Raw genomic sequence first — 26,997 nt, forward strand, 5'->3', positions numbered from 1 at the left:
TACAATAAGTCTCTTTCCTAGAGGCCCATTAGGCCCTGGAGAATATGCGCTCTGCGCATTGACTATTAACAGATACAGAAGAACAAGAGAATAAAGGAGCAGCCCTTGCCAGCCAATGACCAAATAAAACACTTCCGGGGTCAGTAGAACGAGTGGATAGATTATTTACCAAGCTTATATATTCTAACTAGGAATATGATTAGTGAATGACAACAACCATTGATTCAGGAAATACCTCCCTGTGGTATAATTAGTAAAAAAATTGAAAGACATGTCTAAAATAATATAAAATTTAAAAGGCAATATGCAGGTAACAGCTACTAGAGCTATAGTCAACAGAGAGAAAGAGAGAGATTGTAGACAAATGTCATGGAGGAAAAAGTTGTAGGAATACAATATGCTTTCTCAGCTCAATAAAATTTCATTATCTATTTCCACGATATTTATTTCCAAGGAAAGTTTTTCATAATTAGGAAAGACATAAATCTTAAAGCTTTCCCAATTGCCCCACCCCAGTAGATACAATCTTTGTCCCTCCCTACTTCCTTTTTATTTTATACTTCTATATAGTACTCCCTCATTTAACAAAGCATAGTTTTAGTGATTCTAACAGTGATGCAGATTCATTGTAAAAACATGTTTGAAAGAATAAAAAAGAATGCTACAATCTCTTCTAAGTCCATCACCAACCACTATTAGCATTTGAGAATTTTCTCTTTCAGTCTTTTATATGTGTACTTTTTAAGAGAACTCAATTTGTATATACATTTTAGTGTCCAGTTTAATTTTCCTCATGACACTGTTTTGTGAGCATTTCTCCATCACTAAAAATATTCTTACAACCTGGTCTACTTTATTTTATAGTTATTTGTATGCATATCTTATCACCCCTACTGGACTGTAAGTTCCCTAAGGGCAAGGTGTTCTCTTTGTCTTCCATATGTCTGTTATGGTGTTCCATATATTTGAGGTGCCCATAGTAATTTTAATACAGAATCAAAATTAAATTGGATCTGGTGTTACAAAGTTTACCATATAACACGAAAGAGAAAGAAAAAAAAACAGAAAAAATAAATTCATACCCTACTAAAGAAGAGTATTAACTATACCAAAACAGAGAACTCCAAGAGTGCACCCAGGTATTGATTGCCTCTAGGGCTGGTACCCTTTTCACCTCTCATTTACAGAGAAACTATGAGAAGTCTATGAATGCGCTCTATGCAGAAACATACGCATAAAGGAACCAGATACAGCTGGAGTGGATACCTAAATGCTTCAGTCACATTACCCTTCATTTGGCTCTCCAGTTCATAATCAAAGCCAACAATCTCTCTAAACAGTCTGTTTATTGAAAGAGCTTACCTGTATCGCAGCTGGTCCCTCTGATCAACCAGGTGGGAAGGAAGTTAGGAGGCAGTATGTCTTCAAAGGGACAGTTGTGTGGCAGTCCCCAGGGAGAAGGCTTGGTGATACTGTTTCTACCAAGCTGTTGCAGCAAAAGGTCAGTAAAGAGCTCCATGAGACTTAGTATTTCTAATAGCTGCATTTGTTGGCTAAAAAAGGAAGTGTTTGCAAGGCATTATGGTGAAAGAGTGAAACCAAGAGAACACCATAATGTCCAATACTAGGGAATCATTCTGTGCCCAATTTTTTAAATCACATTTTTGAAAAAGAATTAAGTGACACAGAAAATGTTCACTATACAACTTTTAATGAAAAATAAAAATACAAAACAAAATAACTTTACACGTATGTATGATTGCAACCTTGTGGGGAAAAAAATATGTGCATACAGAAAAGGAAGGAAATATGCCAAAATGTTAGCAGTGGTTACTTCTGGATGGTGAGATTATGTGTCATTTTAGTTGTTTTCATTACATATTTCTGAATTTCCTATAGTGACCTTTTATATTTACATTATGATAAATATGTTATAAATGGAAAAATAAGGAAATGGACAGACAGAACTTACACACATAGTGTGATGCAGAGTGAAGGTACAGGAAGGAGAGGAAATGAAATTTAGTCTCCATCCTCTCAGGGATAAGTATGATTTGTATCTCCGTTAAACTTTAAGCTCAAGTTCTCCAGTGGCCAGCTTTTCATTAGGGTGTCTTTCCCCCACCGCACATGGATTACTGGGTCTGGGTCTGAATTGGGCTGCCCTGTCCTTAACTCACTACACAGCCCGGGTGAGCTCTAGACCAGAGTTTGAAGGAACAATTCTCCTTGTAAGCAGACTTGTTAGAACAAAGCCAAGAAGATAAAAACAGGAACAGGAGGCCTCCTGCTTGGAATGGGTGCCAGAAAGCAGCTTCACCCTCGATCCCTCACCCCACCGGGACTGTATATGAAGCAGTTAGTTCTTCGCTTTGGATCTCCAGAACCTCTCAGTTCCTCCAATCACTTTTAGTGGCTGAGTGAAGAAAAGACCTACAGAGTTTCAACATGAACTTAAAACTACATCCATTAACATGAACTGTTGAGTGATGTCTTTTTATAAGCTCCTGCAATATCTATCATAGATTTGTTTTGACATGGTATGCTCAATAAAATATCTATGAAATGGAACATAACAGAGTGAAATAATTGTGATTAGTATGTATCACTTCTCTAACTCCTGCTATAGGGCTTGAGGCTTGACATACATTTGACTTCCACTCTAAGGCAGAGGAGGAACATCACAACAGGACCAAGAAACTGGGAAGAATACATTGTACTCCGATATAAGGCTTTTTCTACAGGTGCTACTTCCCACAGACTGCCCCAAGGCTGGCAGTCTTTTCATGTATGTCTACATGAGCTACTAAGGAAATGGGATGTAGAGCTTCCAGAAAGAAAAGAATCAGAGATGGTCTCCTCACCTGGTATTCATACCTCTCCCACCATGATCTAGACCAGTTTATCATTTCAAGCTTTACTCTTCCTTACACCATGTCATAACAGCACATCTTAGATTTGGGGGGCAAAGTCACAATTTTAAATACTTTCTCCCATTATTCTCCAAAGTGTGGCAATACTTGGGCTATTGTAACCATCAGCACAAAGCACATCTGCCAAACCAGACCCTTCTCCATTTCCAGCCAGACATAGGCTGTAATTTCCTTCTTGTTTTTGTCATTCTTTCTCAAGAAATACCTTCTTCTTTTCCTTTCCTCCAATTCCACATGCCTCATCCCATTTTTACCAAAAGTTTTCCTAATTGCAGCAGCCTGGAAAGGTGCCTTTACTCCAAATTTTCATAGTATTTGGTTATGCATCTATATGCCAGCTACCAAATGCTACTTTCTATTTCAGTAACTTTAGGTTTATAACAGTTTTATTGAGATAAATTTCACATACCATACAATTCGTTTACCTAAAGTGTATATAATACCATGGTTTTGAGTATAGTCACAAGTTGTACGACCATCATCACACTCAATTTTAGAACATTTTCATCACCCCAGAAAGAAATTGTGCCAACCAGTCATTCCTCATTCCCTCCTCCCTCAGCCCCTGGTAGCCACTAATCTATTTCTGTTTTTGTAGATTTGGCTATTTTGCACATTTCCTATAAATGGAATGCCATGTTATATGGTCTTTTGTGACTGGTTTCTTTCACTTACATGTTCTCATAATGTTTTCAAAATTTATCCATGTTGCAACATGTATCAGCACTTCATTTATTTTTATTGCCAAATAAAATTCCATTGTATGGATAACCACATTTTATTTGTCAATTTATCAGTTGATATAACTCTGGGTTGTTTCCATGTTTTAGCTATTATAAATAATGCCTCCATGAACATTTGTGTACAAATTTTTGTATGAACATTCTTTCAGTCCTCTTGGATCTATAGCTAGGAGTGAAACTGCTGGGTTTCGTGGTAATTCTTTCTTTCATTAACCTTTTGAGGAACTACCAGACTGATTTCCAAAGTAATTGTACCATATTATATCCTCAACAGCAGTGTAGGAGGGTTCCAATTTCTCTTTATCTTCACTAGCACTCATTATTTTTTGGTTTTGGCCATCCTAGTGGGTGCGAATGGCATCTTTTCATAGTTTTGATTTGCATTTGCTAGTGATATTGAGCGTCTTTTCATATATTGATTGGCTATTTGTACATCTTCTTTGAAGAAATGTCTATCAGATTCTTTGCCCATTTTTAAATTGGATTTTTTTTTATTATGGGTTCACGTTTAATTTTTGTTACTTTAAGTATCTTAAAGGCAGTGATTGTATTTGACAAAATCATAAACTCTGGAGTCATATTCCACTATTTGGTTATCCAGCCCCATCATAACTGTGTGACTTGGCAAGTTACTTAATTTGCCGACAGCTCAGTTTTCTTATCTGTAAAATAGGGATAATAATACCTACCTTATAGAATGAGTATGAGGATTAAGTAAAATAATGACTACAAAGCCCTTAGGACAGTGCCTGGCACTTAGAAAATAACCAATAAATGTTAGCCATTATTTTTAGTTATCTCTATACATTTCCAATGTATAGTTCGCTTTTTTTTTTTTTTTTTAAGATTTTATTTATTTGACAGAGAGAGAGACAGCCAGTGAGAGAGGGAACACAGGCAGGGGGACTGGGAGAGGAAGCAGGCTCCCAGCGGAGAAGCCTGATGTGGGGCTTGATCCCAGGAACCTGGGATCACGCCCTGAGCCGAAGGCAGACACTTAACGACTGAGCCACCCAGGCGCCCCTATCGTTCACTTTTATGTAGTTCACGTCTTACGTAGACGTGCTCCATGAGTATTTGAGAATGAATAAATTGGGGACTGGAAGTATTTTAGCTTGTTTATAGTTGTTGCTATGAAAAGGTAAAACAACCCAATTATGGAATATATGCTTAGTAAGTGGATAAAATTAAAAAGATAATATAGCCACTCAAATTGCCAGAACAGTTGCCAAGAAATACACCTCCTCAGGTATAAGAAAAACCCCTAAATGGAGTGACTTCGACGGGAGTAACCATCAGGATGCTTTTATAGCTCTAACAAATGCTTAGCTAAAGACATCCAGATCTGAAAATGCCATGTTATTATTTGAATCTTCAAAAAACTTTAATAAAGAAGACTGGTTTGGGGAAAGAGACTCAGGAAAGACTCTAAATCTATCAATTGTCCAGCAAGAGTACACTAAGGCAGAGAAAGAACTTGTTAGCGATAACCAAGCTGTAGACCTTAACTGACGAAACTGACTGCAAACTCACTCTGGGCCCCCGTAAATACAGAGGCCATCGCCTCTGCACAATGGATTCGAAGACTACGGCTCCTTCTGCCTTCAGTGCCGCTTTAAACAGAGAGTAACTGGCATTTTGAGATCCTACAGCTGGTAGGAAGATGGCAGAATTCTAAGCCATCCAGGACAAATTGGATAAACCAAACTGAAAGCGATTCAGCAACGAAACAACTCAAAGCAACTGGCCTTCACCTGACAACTAATGAGGAGACAAGGAGTCAGGGGAGGAGGGAGAGAGATAGATTGAGATAATGAAAGCCGTGCTTCAGAACGCCTATTGGAATCCAGAGGTAGCTGGAATGAAGGTAGAAATCCAGTTTAGGAGGCCTGATGTCTTGATATAACTAGGGGACAGGATAATAAGCATAAATGTGGGGAGTCAAAACTCAGAGGCAAGGAGAGTTCAGACCAACCTCTCAAACTATAATCCCTAAAACATGACCCAGGCAGAAAACCACAGTTTATGCAGGAAATTGTGCCATCATAAGTAAAGACTGTTCTCAACTTCCTCTTTACTCTGATCATGATAAAACAAGCGTGAGAGAGTAATAGTTATAACAATAACTACTATTACCATTACTGCTAATAATAATAATAATCACCACTACTCGTGGAGTATTTACTTTGAACTAGGTACTATGGTAAGCCCTTTAGGTTTAGCCTTATAATGAGTCTATGAAACAGACAACATTCTCCATAATCAAAGCTTAAAGAGATTAAGTAACCAAATCAGAATTAAATAAGAGAAATCTTATTTCCAGAGGTGGGCTCTGAAACCTAGACCTCATAAAAGCCAAAGCCCATGCTTTAACAACAGTATGTTGCCTCCCAGCTAGAATGGTTTAAGAAATGATTCTTCACTCAGCTTATCTCCTGGTTTTTCTGCAGTCAGTTGGGCAATAAGGCCTCTTAATCAGGTATGCCAAAACCTATTCATGCATTTATTTCATTTACTATTTATTGAGCACATACTACGTCTCAGGGACGGGTGCCATGGTAAGTAGACACCGTTCCTGCCCCCAGGAAATGTGAACAGGGTGGCTGAAGGAGGAAGCGCCCTTCATTTGGTGTCCCTTCATTTTTCAATAACATCCTAATCAGGAGACTTATCCTGAAATATAGTCAGTTTGACCCAAGAGTTGCTTGACGGTTAAGTTTTGATAAGTGGACAAATACACCATATACTCTCACAATTCCCTGAAATCCATATCCCTCTCCCTAGATAATGCGTTGCGCTGTCTCCTCCTCCCTTCACACTCTCCAGTGCCCCCACTGCGTCTCTGACATCTCCTTCAGCTCGCCACAAGACAGCACATCACTGTGAAGGACAAGAAGCCACCAACGCTCCTTCACCTCCCACAACATTTTCAGAACTCTCCCAGCTGCCTGGATAGTTTTAAGGCCCACCCTGCTGAATTTACACTTATCTGGCTGCAAGGAAGAGAGAAGCATCCATGGTAGCTGAGATACGGCTTATTATAATGAACAATAAAGGGATTCTCACATTAATCTGAACATTTCTTCAAAACTTTCTATCAGGCAGCTTCCTTCTCTGTTATTTGAGACTATTTCCATCCTTCTCCCTTCATTTCACTGATTTGTGATCTTAACTATTTCTGAATCACATTCAAATCATTTTTTCTCATATCAAATTTCTGTCACTTAATTTTTATCACAGACACATAGCACATTTTAAAAGCATAAAACTGTATTATTTTAAGTATTTGCAATTTTCACATATGAGGGCTCCTGCCAGTATGTGATCTTGATCCAAAACAAAGTCTAATTCTTAAGAGGACCCTTTTGAAACAGGTTTTAAAACATTCTATTTCTGGTCTTAAAACAGTCTTAAAAACATTCTATTTCTGGTTTAAACTGTCAAAGTATATTCTGCTGCTTACTGTAACTCAAGCAGAAATTAAAATTTGGCAGCAGGTTAAGAGGCATAAAGTTTCTCACACAGAGTTGCAAGAAAAAAGTTATTTTATTCTTCTTTTTAGGAGGCAGGCAACTTAATGTCATTGATAATATACAAGTTTTGAACATTTATATGCGTAAGGTTTGTAAAAAATTGTTAAATATTTTTCTCATTTCTACTCATGCCTTTCCAAAATTATAAATAAAAGTAATTTTAGAAAAGACTAAGCTTAGAGTAAATATGTTAATTAGAAGTACTAAATTAAAGCCAGAGTCGGGATTTTGCCAGTTAATTGTAGTTTTAACCTGCAGTAAAGTCTCACTGCTTTCTTAGTTCTTAAACTGATCAATTAATTTGAGCTATCTAACCTCTTCCATGGCTCCCAAATTCATTTCTAGCCACAATAACCACAAAAACCACGGAAATGCTTCTATAGCTAAAATGTAGAATCGCCCTTACTTGATATACCTTACTTTTATCGTGTTTCAAAAAGAAATTAATCCTGCAGGGCAAACAGGGCAAGTATTAACCATACCCTGCGGATGGAGAAACTGAAATCAAATTCCTTGTCCTAGGACACAAGGCTTATTTAATAGCAGAACCCGAGGTAGGATCCAGGGGTTCTGATTTCTAGTCCAGCTGTCTTTGCACTTTGAAGTCGGTGTGGTTAATCCTGCGCCTTTAAATTCCTGGGGCTTGCTGTAATGAAGCTGACTCACCACTAAATTCCTGTGTTCTCACTGAATGCCGCATAGTAGGGGTCCCACTCCTAAACTGGGAACCAAGGGGGCGGTGCACCATGACGCGCAAACCCTCAAGGCCAGAGAAGCAGAGTCCTCGGGCTGTTTACCGAGGCAGTCCAGCACTCTGGGGACAGGTCAGCCAGACTCCAGGGACTGTAAACCAGTGCTGTTCAAACCCTCCGGGGTTCAAAGGACGGCCTCTACCCCCGTCCGCACCCCTTCTCCGCGCCGCGCGCCACGTGAGACGCAGCCCGCCCCCCCCGAGCGGCGCGCGCACCCCGCCGCCTCGCGTCGCGTGACTCGGCTGGGGCGCGCGGGGTTAGCGGCCGCCCGCGCCACTTCCGACGCCGCCCTCGGTTCAGGTTCCGGGGCGCCGCGGAGCTCCCGGCCTGTGGATCGCGCGCGGCGCCCTTCGGTTCCGGGGCCACGCGCCCCGCCGCGGCGGGGATGGAGGAGGCCGGAGCGGCGGTGGCCACGGCGGGGGAGGCCGAACTGAACTTGTCCCGCCTTAATGTGTCCCCGGAGACTTTGGAGTTGGAGCTGGAGGTGCGGAGCGAGGAGCGGCGCGGCGCCCGTGAGGCGCTGCTCCGGCTGCTACTGCCTCATAACCGTCTGGTGTCGCTGCCGCGGGCGCTGGGCAGCGGCTTCCCGCACCTCCAGCTGTTGGACGTGAGCGGCAACGCGTTGACCGCGCTCGGGCCGGAGCTGCTGGCGCTGAGCGGCCTGCGCACGCTGCTGGCCAAGAACAACCGGCTCGGCGGGCCCGGCGCGCTGCCCAAGGGCCTGGCCCAGTCGCCGCTCTGCCGCAGCCTCCAGGTGCTCAACCTCAGCGGGAACTGCTTCCAGGAGGTGCCCGCGTCGTTGCTGGAGCTCCGCGCGCTGCAGACCCTCAGCCTGGGTGGCAACCAGCTGCAGAGCATCCCGGCCGAGATCGAGAACTTGCAGAGGTGAGCGGGGCCCTGCCCCAGGGTAGGGAAGCCTGGGGCGGTGTCCTGCAGCCCCGGAGCGCTAGGCCTGGTCTTGGCGCCGGTCATTTGTCACGTAACCATCCGTCTGCTTCCCGGCTCGCTCTTTAACTCTTTGGCAGTGATTACTGCCCGGCCATCTCAGCGAGTTGTAAGTGAAGATGCAGTAAGATCGCGTGTGTGACAGCGTTTGGAATTGTGTTTGCCCTAAGCAGATTTTCGAGGCAGGCTTTTTTTTCCTTGGGGTGGGGTGGGGGGATCCCAACTGAGTTAGGTACTCAGACAACTACCTGAGGTGATCACTTCCTTCCTCTGACGTCTGTGGTGGTTTTCCATGCCTTTTAGCATAACAAACAAGATACTCTGACCAAATCCTTGCTTTCCACTCCATTTCCTGCTATCCTTTCTCTGTAGCAGTGCTAGCGCTGTTCGTGAAATTCAGTGAGCCATGCAGTTTACTAGCACCTTATGGGCACTTACTAAATATGTGGTGAGTGGATGCAGGGCCTCTGTACCTGTGCAGTTCCCTTTGCCTGGAATGTTGCCTGCACCTGGCAAACTCCTATTCATCCTTCAGAACCCATATCCAGGGTTGTCTGTTTTCTTCCTTCACTGGTTCCTGGACAATTATTGACTGAACTGGACTTCCTGTGTACCTCATTCATCCTGCCATTGCATTTACCTTGTTGATTATAATTCCTTGTTCAGAGGCTGCCTCACCCACTAGATTATTCAGTAAATACATGTTGAATTAAATGGAAGGAGGAATCAGAGAAGCAGGATGGCAAAAGTTTCCTAAAAGTGCTCTGCAGGGGTGTGAGAAATAGAGCAAGAGCAATTGTATTGTCCAAACTGAAAAAAACAAAATGTTTGTCATCTGTAAAATATTTTCATATCCTTTATTGAGTTTCCTGAGATAACAGAATATTAGAGCTAGAAAGAGGTAAGTATAGTGAAAAGAACGTTGGCCTGAGAATATGAACTCTTTGTGTCCCAGCCTTAGGCAGGTCACTTAACATATCCTGACCACTGCTTCCTAATCTGCAAAATAAGGCATTTGGGCAAGATGTCCATTGACTCCGACAGATATTTATGAAGTACTTACCATGTGTCAGGCACTGTCCTAGGTACTGGGAATACAGTGGTGAACATGGTCCTGTTCTCATGGAGTTAACATACTAATAGGAGACATTAAACAACTAATTATAAACCTCATTTTTTAATTACAGTTTTTATAAGTTCTATGAAGACAAATAGAGTGCTTTGAAATAACAGAGGGCCCTGACTTAGTATGGTCCTTGAACAAGAAACATTCGAATTGAGAATAGAGAATTGAGAATTTTGAAAGAAGAATAAGAATTAAGTAGGAGAGGGTGGAGTGGGATCAGTCTAGGTAAAAGGAACAGTGCAAGTAAAAGCCAGAGGCAAGAGGGACTGAAGGCCAACATTTTGAAAGAAGGACATTGTACTAACAGTGAGAAAGTGGCCACGAGTGAAAGTTGGCAAATAGAAACTTGGACCAATCCCAGGCCGTGTTGTATCTTGAAGGCCGTGGTAAAGTTTGGATTTTATTCTAAGTACACACAGGAGAGATTTAAGCACATCCGTCTTGTTGCTGTGCAGCAGTGGAGTGGGGAGAGGGTGGAGAGATGAGAAGAGATTTTAAGGGCTGGTTAGAAGGAGGTCATTCTCGTAGAATGAGAGATGATGGTCGCTTACATCTGGGTGATGCTAGGAGAGATATTAAGAAATAGAAAAGTTGGGAAGAGACCTTGTTTCCTCCTAATTTTGAGTTACATAATTCCAACCTTCTTATTTGAATCTTCTTAATATACTAAGAAAAACCTAAAGCAATTATTTCCATCACCTGGGGGAAAAGGTAGGCAAAAATCCTATTTATTGAGTACTTACAGTGTTGTAGGCCCTGTTGTAGAAGCTCTCAGTGTCCTTTTTAGTTCTCACAATGCCTCTGTGAGATGAGAGGAAGAAACTGAGGCTTTGAGAGGTTAAGTTATAAGAGCCCAAAGCCAATGAGTGGTGAAACTGGACTTGATCTCTGGGATCTGTGAGTCCAAACCAAGAATTTTCCACTGTGACAGAATAGGGCTGGAACCTAATCCTTCTGACTTCTGTTGCATATGTGATCAGGAGGATTGGTCAAAGCTGTTTACCTGGTTGACTGATTTTCTAGCTAATAAACAATGCTTTTTGGTCATTGTACCTTTGGCTCCAATTTTGTGTGGGATCTTTTTTTATCAGTGTTTGCGTTTTTCAGTTTTATGCTCCACTTCTCTTTACTGATAAGAATCAGTAAAGGTTTAGGCCATACTCCAAATTTAAATTCTAGTTGAGTACAGACTAAAAGAGTTGTCTAGAAATAAAATCTTAGAAGTAGAAACAACCTGGGCAATGGCCTAATTCACCCCCCCCCTTTTTTTTTAACAGATGAGGACACTGAGATTTAGTATCAGTCACTTGCTTGAAGCCAGATAGTGACAGTAAGATTCATGTGGTTCATGTACTTTAAAAGCTTGTGGTGAGTGATAGTATTTGAAAATGATTCGATATGGGGATGCTACCTCAAGAAAACTACTTTCTTTGTCCACAGATGTATGGTTCTTATCTTTCTGTGTTTCTCTTCCTGTTTCCTGCCTTCTTGTACGAAGCTGTCTCACTCTAATTCCATCTCCCTTTAACCAACCATAATGTAGAACGAATTTATATTTTTGTTATTCTTAATGTCATTTTTTTAAAGATTTATTTATTTGACAGAGAGAGAGAGCAAGCAAGAGAGAGCATAAGCAGGGGGAGTGACAGGCAGAAGGAAAGGGAGAAGCAGGCTCCCCACTGAGCAAGGAGCCTGATGCGGGGCTCGATCCCAGGACCCCGAGATCATGACCTAAGCCGAAGGCAGACACTTAACCGACTCAGCCACCTAGGCTCCCCTCTTAATGTCATTTTTATTTGAGTGGAGGAGCAAAACATTTTCTACTTATACGTGTGGTTAAAGTTATTGGCAGTAAGGGCCTTGTCTATTTTTTCAGTGGGTCACTGGCCCTTGATAGAGAAAAGGCACCCACTTCAGTGTCCCTAAGGATTGGAGACTCAAGATACTTTCCAAGAAGCAAATTTAAGGTTGGTGTGTTAATGCTAAACAGAAAGGAAAGGAAGAATTCTATAACTTCTGTGAATTAGTTTTCTGTTTCAATATTTGTCAAATGCTAAAAAATAGAATTGTTCCAAGCCAATGAACAGAAGTGCAATGTTGACAAAAACACATCACAAAAACTTTAAAACACTACAGTTTTGCTTAAAATTCAACAGTAGTTTCTTTTCTTCTTTCAAAAGCATTTTTGGGAACAGTAGAGTGTGTTTTAGAAATTTAATTCACCTGAATAATTGAAAGACTTCAAGTCCCTAGAACTTGGGAAATTATTTGAGTTTCAAAGTGAGAAGTAGGTCTGAAAGTATAAATTTAATGTGCTGGTTGTGTACTCTGATTAATGATATGTGCAGAGAATTTATATGACTCTGAAATAGTGGGCTTAGTTATATTTTAGAGCATCAGACACTTCTCTGATAAAGTCACAGTAACTGCTAAGGTTTGGCATCCTTTCTGTCTGTGTATACCCCAAAGCACTGAACAATGGTGAACAAAGAAACTGGTAAAACATATTGACGAATCTGAATAATTATTAATTGGAAATAAATTTAAATTTATTTTCAAATCAAGGTAGAGCTAATTCTGTATGATATGAAGAGAAGAAGAGAAATGAGCATGGATGTGTGTTTGGGAGTAAGAGGGAGAGCAAAGGAAATTGAAGGGGTAACTACTAGCAAGATAGAAATAGCACATACAGTTCAAAATAGTAGAGGGGGAATGGGAAGAAAGGAAACTTGAATGAAACACAACAAAAGAACAGAAGAGAAAAAAGATATTTAGATATACTGTGGTAATAGATGCAAGTCGAAACTTACCAAAATCAAGTTGCATACTGCTTATAAGAGTTATATTTAAAATAGAAATACCCCAATAAGTTAAAAGTAATGGGTTAGAGAAAGATGTACCAAGCAAATCTCTACCATTTCACGTCTGCACTCCTGCATTAGGCTCCAGTCTGGTCATCCTACTTCCACTCCTCCCATTGTACCTCCTTTCCCCACCACATGCCAAGCTACTTTCCACACAGTATGCACAGTCATCTTTCTAAAGTGTAAATCAAGTTACACAACTTTGTTCAAAACCCTTCCTACTTAGGATAAAGTTCAAAATCCTTACTGAGGCCCAAAAGGCCCTCTGTGATCTGGCCCTCCATGCTACCTCTCTGACCACCACTCTCCCACCTCTACTACCCTGATGTACCCACAACTGGCAACACACCAAGCATTTTCTACCTTAAGAATTTGTACTCATTCGTTTCATTCAGATCTCTGTTCACATGTCATCTAAAAGAAGCCTTTCCTAACCACCCTGTCTACAATTTCACTTCCATAACCATCTGATTGCCTCCCTTTTTAGGGAGGTAACACTTAAAGCTATCAGACATAATTCATACACATTCACTGATTTACTGTCTGTCTCACTAGATTGTAAGGTCAAGAACTTGGTCTTATTTATACGTGTTCCCTGGAATGGTGCCTGGCACATGGTAGATGCCTAGTTCATATTTGTTAACTAGGCATTTTATTTGATGTATAATATTATTCCATTTTGAAGAGGAAGAAACTGGGTTATAACAAGAATAAGTAACTGATGAAGTTCTTATACTGGTGAATGGCGGTTTAAATGAAATAAATACGAACAAAAATAAAACCAAAAGGCAATATTGATAATTAAAAGATAGGTTTTTAAGGCAAATGGATTAAAAGGAAAAGAGAGAAATGCTTCGTGTGAGTTAAGGAACAGTTCAGCAAGGATTTATTTGCATTATACCCTCTGTATTTTCAGGGGAAAGAGCAAAACTTGGTAATTATAAAGGGAAGAAGGAAAACTGTGGATCTGGTAGAAGACTAACCACTGGAGCAAGAAGGCAAAATAATAAAGAGATGCTTTAAAAATTTTGAATTGCACAGTTAATAAGTTCAATACCTGCAGCGCCACATTCATTTTACACATGCAAAATGTGAACAAAAATAGACCATGCTCTGGGCCACAGAGGAACAAGGTTATGCAGAACATATATTTAACAACAAAGCTCCCAACAAATTAATAAGAGAAAGCCATAAAACCTGTGAGAAAAATGGGTAAAGTATAGGAGCAGGCTATTCTCTAAAGATACTCAAATGGCCAACAACATATACAAAGATGCTAAATTCACTAATAACTAGAGAACAGCAAATTAAAAAGAACAGAATCATACCAGTTTTCACCAAATAGTTTAAAAAAAAAGTAAAGCAAATGATAAGAATAAGTGTTGGCAGGGTTATGTGGTAAGAAGTACTCTTAATTTGCCAGTTGTGGATTTGTAATTAGCTGTAGCCCTGCAGAGTAACTTGGCTTTTACCTTTTAATCTTACTCTATCTTTTTTTTTTTTTAAAGATTTTATTTATTTATTTGACAGAGATAGAGACAGCCAGCGAGAGAGGGAACACAAGCAGGGGGAGTGGGAGAGGAAGAAGCAGGCTCATAGCGGAGGAGCCCGATGTGGGGCTCGATCCCATAACACCGGGATCACGCCCTGAGCCGAAGGCAGACACTTAACCGCTGTGCCACCCAGGCGCCCCTAATCATACTCTATCTTTTAACCTTAGATACTAAAATCTTCCCCTGGAACTCTGATTTAGTGAATCTGGATGGAGCCTGGAATTTGTACTTTAAAAGTATCCCAGGTAATTCTTACCCTGAAAGTTTGGGTAATAGTTTAGTAGGCTATTTTTCCCCCACATTCAAAGGTGTCTTAAAAGAATGCTAGTGCCCACTGAGTTAGCAGATTTAATAGGGAGACAAAAGTAACATAGTAATGAAAAGATCTGTATGTATACATTTTAATTATATTTATATATTTGTAAGAACTGATTCTGCCACTCCCTGCAAAAATCTTTTGGAGAAAGCCTTTCTACAGTCAACACCACAAAAAGTAGCAGTACGTTTTGGTGCAATGTATGCTATGTCTAAAATGTTCTTAACTTGATGGAAAATAAGGTAACTATTTAGAACTTTAATTTCATGCTAGTCGTCAGTTTTACACAATTTATTTAGATAGCTCCTAAAGAATGCTTTTGCAATTGTAAGAACAAAGAAGAGATATAGAGTTCAGCCATGTTTTTCCATTCTTTTCAGAAAAAGGTTAGTGGTTTTCCCATTGCCTAAAAGTGCATCAAATCTGTGTCTTCCAGCACAAAATTCAGACTTCGTATAATCCGGTTTTCCTTCAGCCTTTTCTCTGGATTCTTCAACAGGAACTCTGCTCTTCTGTGTTAAAAGATGTGTTCATTGTCCTCTAAAAGCCCTCTCCTCCAACCTGAAGTATCTTCTTTCCTCCCATCTGCATGGGCTAAATTCATGGTCCAGCTGAAGTCACAACACTTTTGCAAAGTCTCTCCCAGTCCCAAGTACTGTGTCCTTTTCTTACTTCTCTACTTTTTAAAACTCCTCTATCATTTATGGATTGCTCTGCTTATTTTGGTATTTTAATCACATTATACTTACTTTTGGCCTTGTTTTGTATTTAATTATATTATGGTCTAACAATAGCGTGTCTTACCTGCTTACCTGTAATATAAGCTCTCTGAAGATTGCATTATTTCTCTAGAGCCTGTATAGCAGATCCTAAGTAAAACATTTGCTGAATGAATAAATGAAATGTGTTTGTTGTAATAAAGACATTGGGATGTCTTGTCCAATTTTTGTTTACGTTTTTGTTTTTGTTCATTTATTTTTACAGTTTAGAGTGTTTATATCTCGGAGGAAACTTCATCAAAGAAATCCCACCAGAATTAGGAAATCTGCCTTCTCTAAGTTACTTGGTATTATGTGACAACAAAATCCAAAGTGTGCCTCCTCAGCTTTCACAGTGAGTAGTCTCAGGCAGTCTGAGTATACACAGAGATCCTTGCTTAAGAATTTTTGTCCTGCATTCATTCCATGTGTTTTATATGTAGAAGAGAATTAGGTATTCTCAAAGTAAAAGATATGTGAGTTGAGTTGCTTATTTTTAACATTACTTTTAAATGCCTGGTTTGTGTCTCAAAATATTTGTTTCATCTGTTTTCTTTAATCAAAAAAAGAGTAATTTTGGCATAGATTTCCCTAGGTTTTATGGAATTTTACTGATTTTATATTTGATATGAAACATTCCTATCCTGATGAAATAATGTGAAGGATCTTGATTTCTGTTGCATTTTAAATCTTTCTTCTTATTGGTATCTGAATGGTGAAGCATGCTAAAAAAAGTCTTTAAATCTAGCATTTATATCAGCCTAGCACATCAGAATACTAATTATTATTCTACATTCTCTAAGATCCCATGGGCAAATGTCATCTCATGATATTTACAAGTCTACACTCTGGTCTAGTTTCAGCTCCTTTTTATTTTACTTCTGTTGGCCTTAATTGCTCATCCTCATGGGGAAATCAAGTTCTTTGCTTAGCTTTCTTGGTAGTTAGCTTGCTCGCTGCCATTGATTTTTGTACGGTATTCGTTGTAGGTTGCATTCACTTCGTTCCCTCAGTCTTCACAATAACTTGCTGACGTACCTGCCTCGAGAGATCCTCAACCTTATTCACTTGGAAGAATTGAGTTTGCGAGGAAATCCATTGGTTGTTCGTTTTGTTAGAGATTTAACCTATGACCCTCCAACTCTCCTGGAATTAGCTGCACGGACCATTAAAATTCGAAATATTTCGTACACTCCCTACGATCTTCCTGAGAATCTTCTTAGATACTTGAGTTTAGCCAGCAATTGCCCAAACCCAAAGTGTGGAGGTAAGTTAATTCAGTGTATGTGTTTCCCATTCCTTTAGCTATTTTTTATATTGATGATCTAAGTGTTTTTAATTAGTCATCTTCTTTCAGAGAAAGACATTGAACCTCTTTCTGTTTCCCTCATCCTTTCACCCTTTTACCAGAAAAGTAAGACACTTCTCTCTCTTCTCCCTTCCTTCTTTTTTTGTTTTTGTTTTTTTGTTTGTTTGGTTGGTTTTGGTTTTTTGTACTTTGCAGTTCGTACAGAACGAAAATGGCCAGGAAGTGTCATCATGTCTTAGAACTGTCACAAGATAGGAGAGTAAGGCGGTGAAATAAGAGGAAACACAGAGGGAGCATAAACAGTCCTAACAGTTTAAAAAGAGTCTCCAAAATGTTTAGCCACCTTTCATATTTATTTGAAGGACATTTTCGTAGACCCACTGCTCTGAGTATCAGGTACCTTTATAGATTGTTTAAGGATGTAGGAGAATGGGCTGAATGTGCTAATTTTGGACTATACCCAGGACTTTTATATTCTTGTAAATCCATGGTTCAAAATTTCTTGAATTTAGGGACACCTGGGTGGCTCGGTCAGTTGAGTGTCTGCCTTTGGCTCAGGTCATGATCCCAAGGTCCCGGGATCAAGTTCCCGCTAGCAGGGAGCCTGCTTCTTCCTCTGCCAGTTGCTCCCTCTGCTTTTGCTTGGACTCTCTCTCTCTCTCTCTCTCTCTGACAAATAAATAAAATCTTTTAAAAAAATGTCTTGTGTTTATAGCATTTGGAGAGAATTAAAGAAATGATAGACTGTAAGGCAGAGTAAAACAGGAATTCAAAGTACTATTGGAAATCAAAGGAGGGAGAGAGTACATTTAATTAGATCTGGAAAAAATGAGCTGATTCTTGAAGTATGAGTTGGCTTTTGAAATGGTAAGATTGAGGATAGGAAACTTTTCAGTTGGAGAGAGCAGAATTGGAGACAAAACAGTATGGAGCACAATATTGGGTGAGTAATAATTTGGCTCAAATATACAATTAGGGAAGTGCATGAGAGGGCAGTAAAAGATACCTTGAGGCCTGGTTATGAAGGCCCGAAGTGCTGGAGTGTGAGTGGGAGCTGGTGACTGATAGCAGGTCATTTTATTTTGGCTTTCTCATAAAAGACTGCTTTTTAAAAATCTAATGTGATGGGAGTACAGAAAGGTTTTTACCATTGTAGGAGAAATGTAGGTGCTGAGGAAATGCTGCATAATGATGATCAGAGCCAGGCGAGGTTTCCCCTGAAGTCCCATCGTGTGTTGAAACTGTTTGAAGGTTAAAAGAGAGAAAATGATTTCAGTTCCTCAAAGAATATTAAAAAATAAGATACTCTTGGTTTAAAAAAGATGACCCTCTAGGCCATTTCTGGCCACTTACTCTTAGAAATGGAAGGTACTGTGCTGTGCCAGCTTAGAAGTGCTTCAGCTCTTCTCTATAGCTCTCCTTTCCCAAGTTGGCCTTTTTTTTTTCAAGATTTATTTATTATTTATTAGAGAGATAGTGTGCACTCACATATGCAGGGGGAGCAGCAGGCTCCTTACCAAGCAAGGAGCCCAATGAACTGAAAGCAGATGCTTAGCCAACTGAGCCACCCAGGCGTCCCCCAAGTTGGCTTTAACAGTGGTGAGGGACAGCATTCACACCAGGCCTTTCGGCATAATCATCTATGTCTAATCTGTTCTTTGAATCTATCCTTTTCTAAAAATGGACCTCTACAAGAATTCTCTTTTCTCTGTTAAGTGCTTTTTTTAATGACTTTTTTAGTATACTAATATGTTATTTATCTTAGAAACAAATATACTTTTAAAATTATTAGTTTAAAAATCAAGATTATACAAAAATTGAACCAGTGATGTTTTCCCCCTCAGACTCATTAGCTATTGAACACTGAGTTAAACAAAAGTAAATTTTTTTAAAAAGATTTATTTATTTATTTGAGAGGGAGAGAGTGAGAGAGCACACAGGCTTGAGTGTGTGAGTTGGGGGATGGGCAGAGGGAGAGGATCTTCAAGCAGACTCCCCATTGAGCATGGGTTGGGGGGGGCATGGGCTCCATCTCACAACCCCAGAGATTACCACCTGAGCCATAACCAGAGTTGAAATCTTAACCAACTGAGCCACCTGGGTGCCCCAGCAAAAGGAAATTCATATTTGGGGAGATTTTTTTGTCTTTGTAGAGTCTGAGATCCTAGAAATGACAAGGTAGTATTGTACTGTTTTAGCTCATGGTAACACTATAAGGCTTCATTTTATTACTTTCATCTTTTTTTAGGGTGCTAACACATTTTGGGGGATTTACTATCAATATTGATTGACCAGTTTATTGCATTTTAATACTTTCCTAAATTGTTCAACGTAACATATCATGAAATCCCCTTTTTAAACTATGAATTATACTGACAACGGGATCAGAAAATTAAAAAGTTAATGGGGGAAAGAGAGAAATAGAAATCATTGTTTCTCCTTTGCTTGAACCACATCTTAGTTTAGAGCCTTATGTGACGCACACAGAGTAGTTGGTGCCCCGGGAATCTTAGAGCATAGAGGTTGAGATTGCTCTGCGGAAAGGTGAGGGGACCCAGCATGGTAGATGTTCCAGTTATCCTGAAGCCTGAGCCTCTGCTTTCCTCTCAGCTCCAGCTGTAGTTTACTTAGCTGAAGGGCCCCAGCCCAGGAGCACTAAATTAGGAATCGAAAAACGTGAATACTGTTTCGGTCTACCTAAATATATAGTTGTGTGAGAATCAAGTGAAATCATTCATGAAACCTGTAGATTTAGAGCCTGTGGAAATGTAAGATGGTATTTTGTTCCTTTTAATTTTCCCTCCCCAATATATAAGAACAAGAATACCAAAAGTCATCTCTTTTCTGCAAATTTTGTGTATGATAGCTAATCTTTTAAGATCATTATTAAAGGAGTTTTTTGGGGTTTTTTAAAATATTTTATTTATTTGAGAGAGAGAGAGCATGAGAGCACAAGCAGTGGGGAGGGGCAGAAGGAGAGGGATAAGCAGACTCTCCTGGGATCATGACCTGAGCTGAAGGCAGTGGCTTAACCAACTGAGCCACCAGGTGCCCCTTGGGGGGTGAGGGTTAAGCTTCTTGACTGTAGGGTAGTATCAAGGAGTAGCTTGGGGGATGGAGGAAGAACACTTTAGGTATCCTGTAATCTCTCCGTCAGCCATTGTCCACCAAGTCATCCAGAGAAAACAAGCTAAGTAAACAGTATCTTTTTAATACCAGCTCCCTTTGAGATAAATCTTATCTGGCCTTCTCTTTGTAGCCAAATTGCCATCCCTAAGACCTTCTGGTATTTCTGTAAATAGCTATAGAAGCAACTATTGCTTCTGCTTAAAATTCACAGAAAAAAAAACTATATGTGACTTTTCTTCAGAATGCTGGAAAAGGGGTTGAAAAAGAAATGGCTCTTTGCTTTGTAATGATTATTTTGTATTTAATTCCTTCTTCTCTCCAGGAGTCTACTTTGACTGCTGTGTCAGACAAATTAAATTTGTGGACTTCTGTGGGAAGTACCGCCTCCCCCTGATGCACTACTTATGTTCCCCAGAATGTTCTTCCCCTTGCAGTTCCGCCTCTCATAGCTCCACATCGCAGAGCGAATCTGACTCGGAGGACGAAGCTAGTGTTGCTGCACACAGAATGCAGAAAGTTCTTCTCGGTTGAAAAGAAAGCAGGGCGGTATGAACATTAAAAGAACTGAGCAGAGGTGATTAGAAAAGAAAATAGACTTTGAAATTCACTAGGGAACCGTCACTAGAAACTGTATCTTCATCCTGGATGTCCATGAAAGCATCGGAGATGATGGAAGAGATTTTGTATTTCATCTTCCCATTCAGCAGGAATGAGTCCAGTTCCGTGTTTGGATTCTTTGAATATAATTCACTCTGAATGATGGTTTCAAATTTAGCTGATTGTTTACAATTTTCACTCAAGTTATGCATGAATGACACAGCACAATGGAGCATTCTGAAGAGCAGTGCTCTAGTAAACTATGAGCGGTGTCACTTGTGACGGTTGAGATGAAGAAAGAAATGATCAGAGCTGTAATTATTACCAGAGTTGTCCTTGGGTTTAAACTGAACACTATACCTTAACAGGGTTAGCTGTCCCTCCTTGTATTGCCCACGGGTCTAGATTACAGAGCTATTCAGATAAGCTCACAGATGGTTACATAGGACCGAACCCTTTCTGACCTACTAACTGGTAAAGTAAGGGATATAACTTTTATGTGGGATTTTAAAACTTTCAGTTCTGCTCTTTTGTTCTATATGATTGCTGTTTCCTTTCTGTAATCCAGCAATGACTGTTATAGTGCCTTAATCCTAGCAAGATTTTAGAAATTTATTCAAGGAATGATGCCAGAGCAGCCTATATAACCTGACATACTATGCAGAACACTTTAAAATATGCTTTAACAGAACTAGGTAAACAGCTGTATATCTGACATAAGAGCTCATGGCCACCTTAACTTGAATTTTTTGTGTAAACATGGAGTGATCCCTTTGTAAGGAAATCACTTTTACACTAAATGGGAAGCAACAGTCTTGATTAATCTTTTCATCATAAGAGTAATAGCTTTCGATTTAAAAATCTGTCAGATTTCTTTTGACAGAAAAGAGATGTAAGCTTAGCTTCTTTGTATCCTGCATTAAAGGAGTGGGAAAATGATTTAAAAATTTTTAAGTCATGTCTGACTCCTTTGCCTGTGTGTACTGAACTGTAACTTCCTCTACATTTTAAAGAAAAACTAGAAAACCATTACAGCAAGCCAAATAAAATTGTGGGCAGCCATCAGTTGTGTAAAGACTTTAAAGCAGTCTTTCAATTGTGTGAAATAGAATAATTTCCAAAACTAGTTTAACCATGGAATACTTTTTGAAAGTAATGTGTTGATAACATAAGAAATTTGTTAAATACATCCCTAAAGTGTAGCAGAAAAGTGTTTCACAAATTAATTGCTATTAGAAATGACCAAATTGTATTAACTAGTTAATTTGCAATAAAAATTGAATAGTGCAATTATAAGTTGATATTATAAAATACACAACACATACTAGCAGTCATTAGATAACCAATAATAAAATGATGGCGTTTTTTTGTTTTTTGTTTTTGTTTTTTTTTAATAAAATGATGTTTTATTGGTAAATATTGCTTATACAATAATATGTAGGTCAGACATGCATTAGAACATCAGAGGATCTCCCTTCTGACTTCCTGGCATTCACAACTGGGGCACACCGTTTCTTAAAAGCGAATTGTTGTATAATAATAATAATGTACATATATTAGGTTTTTGTCTTGTGTATTATTTTTTACCTTAGAAGAAAATATATTGTAGGATAGTTCAGTTTATTATATGTTATTCATGAAACATCATGGAGTTTCATGACTGCAGTTGTGAAACGCTGCTATAGAGTGAATCCCTTCCCCTTGTTATAATGTAGTATTTTTTCTTTTTATTTCAGAAATTTTCTAGGTCTATAGAAGTAATCTAGTATGTTTCTGCTGCCTAGCAAAGTAGTACATGGGTGATTAGATCATAAAATGGAAGTAATGTAAAAGTCTTTGTTTACCTCTCCGTTTGAGCCATAGCATGCTGCATACAAAATTATGAACGGTGATGATAACTTAGGCAGTGCCTAAGTGAAAAGCCCAAAATGTTTTGTACCCGACTTCGTTAATTCCAATACATAAAATATTTTCATAGAAAATAATGTATTCATAGTAAAATACCCAAACTGATAAGACCAGATTTTTCTGGCTAAAATGCCTCAGTTTACTTCCTAATCCCTTACCCGCTTGGATAATCTTCCAAGAGTTAGTCTTTGTAAAATAAATGGGTAGGCAAGTAAGTGCAATTAAGTATTTCCCAGCTTCCCAGAAATAAGGCATACTGATTGATCTTTTACAGTGTAAATAGGTCCAACCAGAATCAATTTCTGGCTTTAGCTATATATGCAGATGTATACCGTAATATACAATAACATGTTTGTTGTACCTGTACGTTTGAAAATCTAAGATTAGTGTGCAACTGTCTTTTTAGTGACTTTTACTGAAATCTGCATTTCAGTTGTCAGTTCTATCTTTTTTTAAATCTTTGACCTAAACTTTTATCAGAGCTGCTAATAATTTCTAAGATTTTCCCTGTTTCTCTTCTCTGCCTTCCCTTTTTTTTTATAACTGGTGATTGTAGAAATTAGCCCGAACATGAGATACAAGGGACTTGATAATTTAGAAACCAGATAATCAACTCCTAAATCATATAGCTGATTATGTATTTGAAATGATATTCTTATCTCTTTAGTTGCTGAGTCATATGTTTGTGTTTAAACTAGTTAATAAACTTTGAGTCTTGAGAATCTGCACTAGTTTTCATAATGAAGTAAGTTTTTGATATTGCTCCAATCGGACAATTTTGGTGGCCAGAACTTCTGTGGATAAAACTACTTAACCACAGCATTAATAATGTGTTCAGAATGGACTTGATCTTCAGTGTTAATATTTGTAATGGAAATGGGTACATTGAACATTCTTAGTAATCTTTATTCCTAGAATCCAATCCTCAGTGTCACCAACTCAGTTCGAATAGTCCTAGGATTTTAGGAAATAAGAAGTTTAGCTGATAACAATATTTTGCTTCCATGGTGCCAGGGATTGGCTGACCTAAGGACAGGCTGGTTAAGGTTCTTAGGATTCCTTGTATTTGAATACCAGAGGTAGATCTGAGGATTAGTTCATATTTTACTTCTGAATGTGTGCCAGAGGAGTCTCTTATTCTGAAATTCTTACTATTTGGAACTTTAAATTACCAAATGTAAAAGTAAGGATGCATTGTAAACTGTACCTCAAATTGGAGAAATTTTTATGTCATTGTAAATAATAAAAGGCAGTCCACACTAGCGCAGTGTAAGACTGCAGACCAATTCTACCAAACATTGTAAATATCAATTTAAGCAAAAGAAGAGAAGGAAAAGGCTGATTGCTGGAGTATTAAATGAAAGAAATCTTTAAAAGTAACAAAGGGCAGGAAAAGAGGAATCACCAGACACTCAGGGAGATCCCTGAGCCAAGAAAGTACTTTAAAGTAATAGTGAATTGTTTTAAAATCACGTGGTCTATTTACCATCTGAAAACCTTTATCACTAAATTTCTTTCTTTTCTGCTACTGGGAGATTATCCACATTCCTCCATAATGATGGGCCAGCAAGGAAGTAGGATTTTCTTACAGCCAAGCTTGCTCTTTCCAAAGGCAGAAAGTAATACCTCATTAACCTGGATTTTGATTTGTGGTACAGCCTTGGTTAATGTTTACCTTGTCACTATGTAAAAAAGAAAAAATACTAAGCAAATAATTAGTGCAAATAAAGTTTGATCTTTTAAAGCATTTTAGCAGTATTTACAAGAAGTTACTCTAAATAAGACCCTTTGTAGGCAAAACAGTTATAGAATGTGTATATAATTAGTTAAGCGCATTTATTTAGAAAGACCTAATTTTTACTTAAGTGACCCCCTCTCTTCTTATCCAAAGTAGATATTTTATTATGTTAGTATAAATATTACTCCCTATTTAGTCCAAAATAGTCAGCTTTTACGTTGTGCTGGGTGTTAACACGGCTGATGTGCATGTTTTTAGGCAACGTGATCTGTGAGACATATTCTGATTCCGTCTATAGAAAAGTACTTGACTGTCACTGTTTCCGTATTAAGCACTATTCTCTTGTAACATTAATTTGATTAATTTAATAGCATCTACTTTTATATTTTCCTTATAGTGATGTTTTTAAAGGCAGCAGTGTGTTCATTTGTGCTCAGAAAATGCGTGCCTTAAACTCTCCACTGTAGACCCGAAGTTTGGGGAACTGCCATTTAGTAAGTTGTTTGTGACAGGGTAATGACCCTTTGCATTTGACTTGAGGGAGAAAGACTGTCAGGGACCTGAGGGATTCCTTCCCGTAAAACAGGGCCTGATGTCTGTGAGTCTAGGGCTTTTGTAGAGGGAATCCCAATCATGCATACTATCGGAGAAGGTCAAGCCATAAGGATCAGAGTCCCCTGAAATAAAATCAGTGAGAAGGTATATTCTTTTTTATATTATAAAGAAAATTTATCTGCTACCACTAAGGGATGACAGCAGTTCCCAACCAACTTCATACTAATAGCATGATATAAAGATATTATCGCTGTGAGGGCTAGGATATTTTGTGAGTGATTTCTTTGTAACACTAGGTTGCAAGGGGCTATGTTTTAACATTTTACTTGTAAATATCTCCATTTTTCTAGCATTCCTTGCTCCATATTTGCTAAGAATTGATGTAGAAAATAATAGTTCACTAACAACAAACATTGAACAGTCACAGGGTAATACTGATTTGGGTGCTACTAGACTTTTTCCTGAGATTTGTTGGTCTCAATATATCCTAAGGTATAGTATTCAATCTAGTAAATATTAAAATGTATGAGTTTAATGAAGGTTATTTATATACCATTGGACCAGAGAGCCATGGTTAGGTTGACTAAGTGCATTCACCAGAACTTGCTTTCTTTGGCTGTGAATAAATTGGATAAAATTCTTTTATTCCAAATTGTGTTTAGAAGAAACTGGGATAAGATTGAAAATGCTATTGCTGGTACTACAGAAATACTACTAAATCGGTTAATTGTTATGTCTACAACTGATGTTTTAAGAGAATCCTTTTATTAAACAGTTGACATTGATGTGATATATGTTATTGAGAAGGAATATTAGCTTCAACAATCACTTTACAACAGTACAATCATGGAGAACCCTGTGTGCCAGTAATTGGTGTTTGTTGCATTTCTTAGCCCACTTGTATTCATGAGAAACAAAAATATTATGGGACAAATATTTTAAGTTACCAGTATTTTAAGTTTTTATAAAGTTTGGGACTTTAAAGTATCAACAAAGGATATTAAAAATATATGAACTTTTACTTTAGTCAAATTACTAAATTTCATTGTCTTATTTCTTAGTTTTCATTTTCATTGTCTTATTTCTTAGTTTTATGTATTTGAAATCTTGTGAATTAGGAATATCTATATAGGCATATAGATATTTAAAACTTAATGATAACAATAAATGTAATTCAGCAACGTGACTCAACTAAACTTTCAGGACAAGATATAGTTAAGTGCATCAAATTTATATATTACTTTGTAATGGTAAATGCTCTAAAAAAATATTTAAGCTACTTCAATTCTATACCTCTTTTTTCCCCCACAGGACACACAAGAAAATGTGATGTTATATTAACCCTCTGTGTGAATTTTGCCTTATTAAACATTGTGCCTTATTTTATTAAAAGTGCTTTCTTGGAATTTGAGTCTGTATTCTGAAAAGTAACAGTATTTAGACTGAATTGTACTTTAAAAAAATCTAAAATCCTTATAATGTTGGTATGGGCCTGATTACTTGCTGTACCACTGCTCATCCACTTGTTCCATTTCTTCAATACAAGAATGCATACATTAGGCATGTATTAGCATTTACTCTCTTGCTATATGCAAAGGATGAAAGATGAATTAGACTAGGTCCATTTCTACCACAGTTCCTTCTGCTTCCACAGTCTTAACAGACTTATGGATGCATGCTCAGATAAGCAGTTGGGGAGGTCATTTTGCTCATGAAGGCCAGGTATTTAATTGCGTTTAATCCGGAAATCAAACAGTTGTAACACAGAGTAGTATAGTACTAACCGAGCACACTGATATTATAGCACTTAGCACTTGTTCTTTAATGCCATTATTTTGGTGACACTGTAGCACCCGACACTTTTCTAGATTCCAGAATTTGGAAGAATTGTTGTGGTTGGTTGTGAGTTTGAGGTAAGCAGAATGGGTAGGAAAGACACTCTGCAAAACAGGTAATGCTTCGAATTTGCTGAGATGGAAAAAGCTTACCACTTCCCTGGCTAGTGTATAGGAGGGCTTCTTGGTGAGGAGAGGTGCAGAAATGGAAGGACACAAGAGAAAAAACACTGGGTGGAACTCTGATCTCTTTCCTTTCTTGAGGATAAAACACCCTAACCTGCCCTTTTGTGGATGTTCTTAGAACAAATGTCAGAAGAAAATTTTCTTTAATGGCTTATCTAACTGTAGATACCAAATAGGAAACCGGAACATTGCGGGGGATAGTGAGACTTGGACGTGT

General features: G+C 38.6%; 1 protein-coding gene across 1 annotated transcript; it reads left to right on the forward strand.

The window, feature by feature from the left end:
• Positions 1-8,212: 8,212 nt before the first annotated feature.
• On the forward strand, positions 8,213-26,165 carry LRRC58 (leucine rich repeat containing 58). Its single transcript, XM_045785089.2, has 4 exons — positions 8,213-8,846; positions 15,750-15,878; positions 16,513-16,790; positions 20,284-26,165. Exons 1-4 carry the CDS (start codon positions 8,347-8,349, stop codon positions 20,490-20,492), a joined length of 1,116 nt encoding a protein of 371 aa, XP_045641045.1. The 5' UTR covers positions 8,213-8,346; the 3' UTR covers positions 20,493-26,165.
• The last annotated feature ends 832 nt before the right edge of the window (positions 26,166-26,997 follow it).

The sequence above is a fragment of the Ursus americanus genome, chromosome 4 (assembly GCF_024610735.1).
Source record: "Ursus americanus isolate L20-20 chromosome 4, mUrsAme1.1.p, whole genome shotgun sequence".
In the NCBI taxonomy this organism is placed as follows: Eukaryota; Metazoa; Chordata; class Mammalia; order Carnivora; family Ursidae; genus Ursus; species Ursus americanus.

Coding starts and splice junctions, on each gene's coding strand:
- LRRC58 (XM_045785089.2), top strand. CDS start 8,347: ATGGAGGAGGCCGGAGCGGCGGTGGCCACGGCGGGGGAGGCCGAACTG. Junction 8,847..15,749: donor GAGATCGAGAACTTGCAGAG/GTGAGCGGGGCC, acceptor TTATTTTTACAG/TTTAGAGTGTTTATATCTCG. Junction 16,791..20,283: donor CCCAAACCCAAAGTGTGGAG/GTAAGTTAATTC, acceptor TCTTCTCTCCAG/GAGTCTACTTTGACTGCTGT.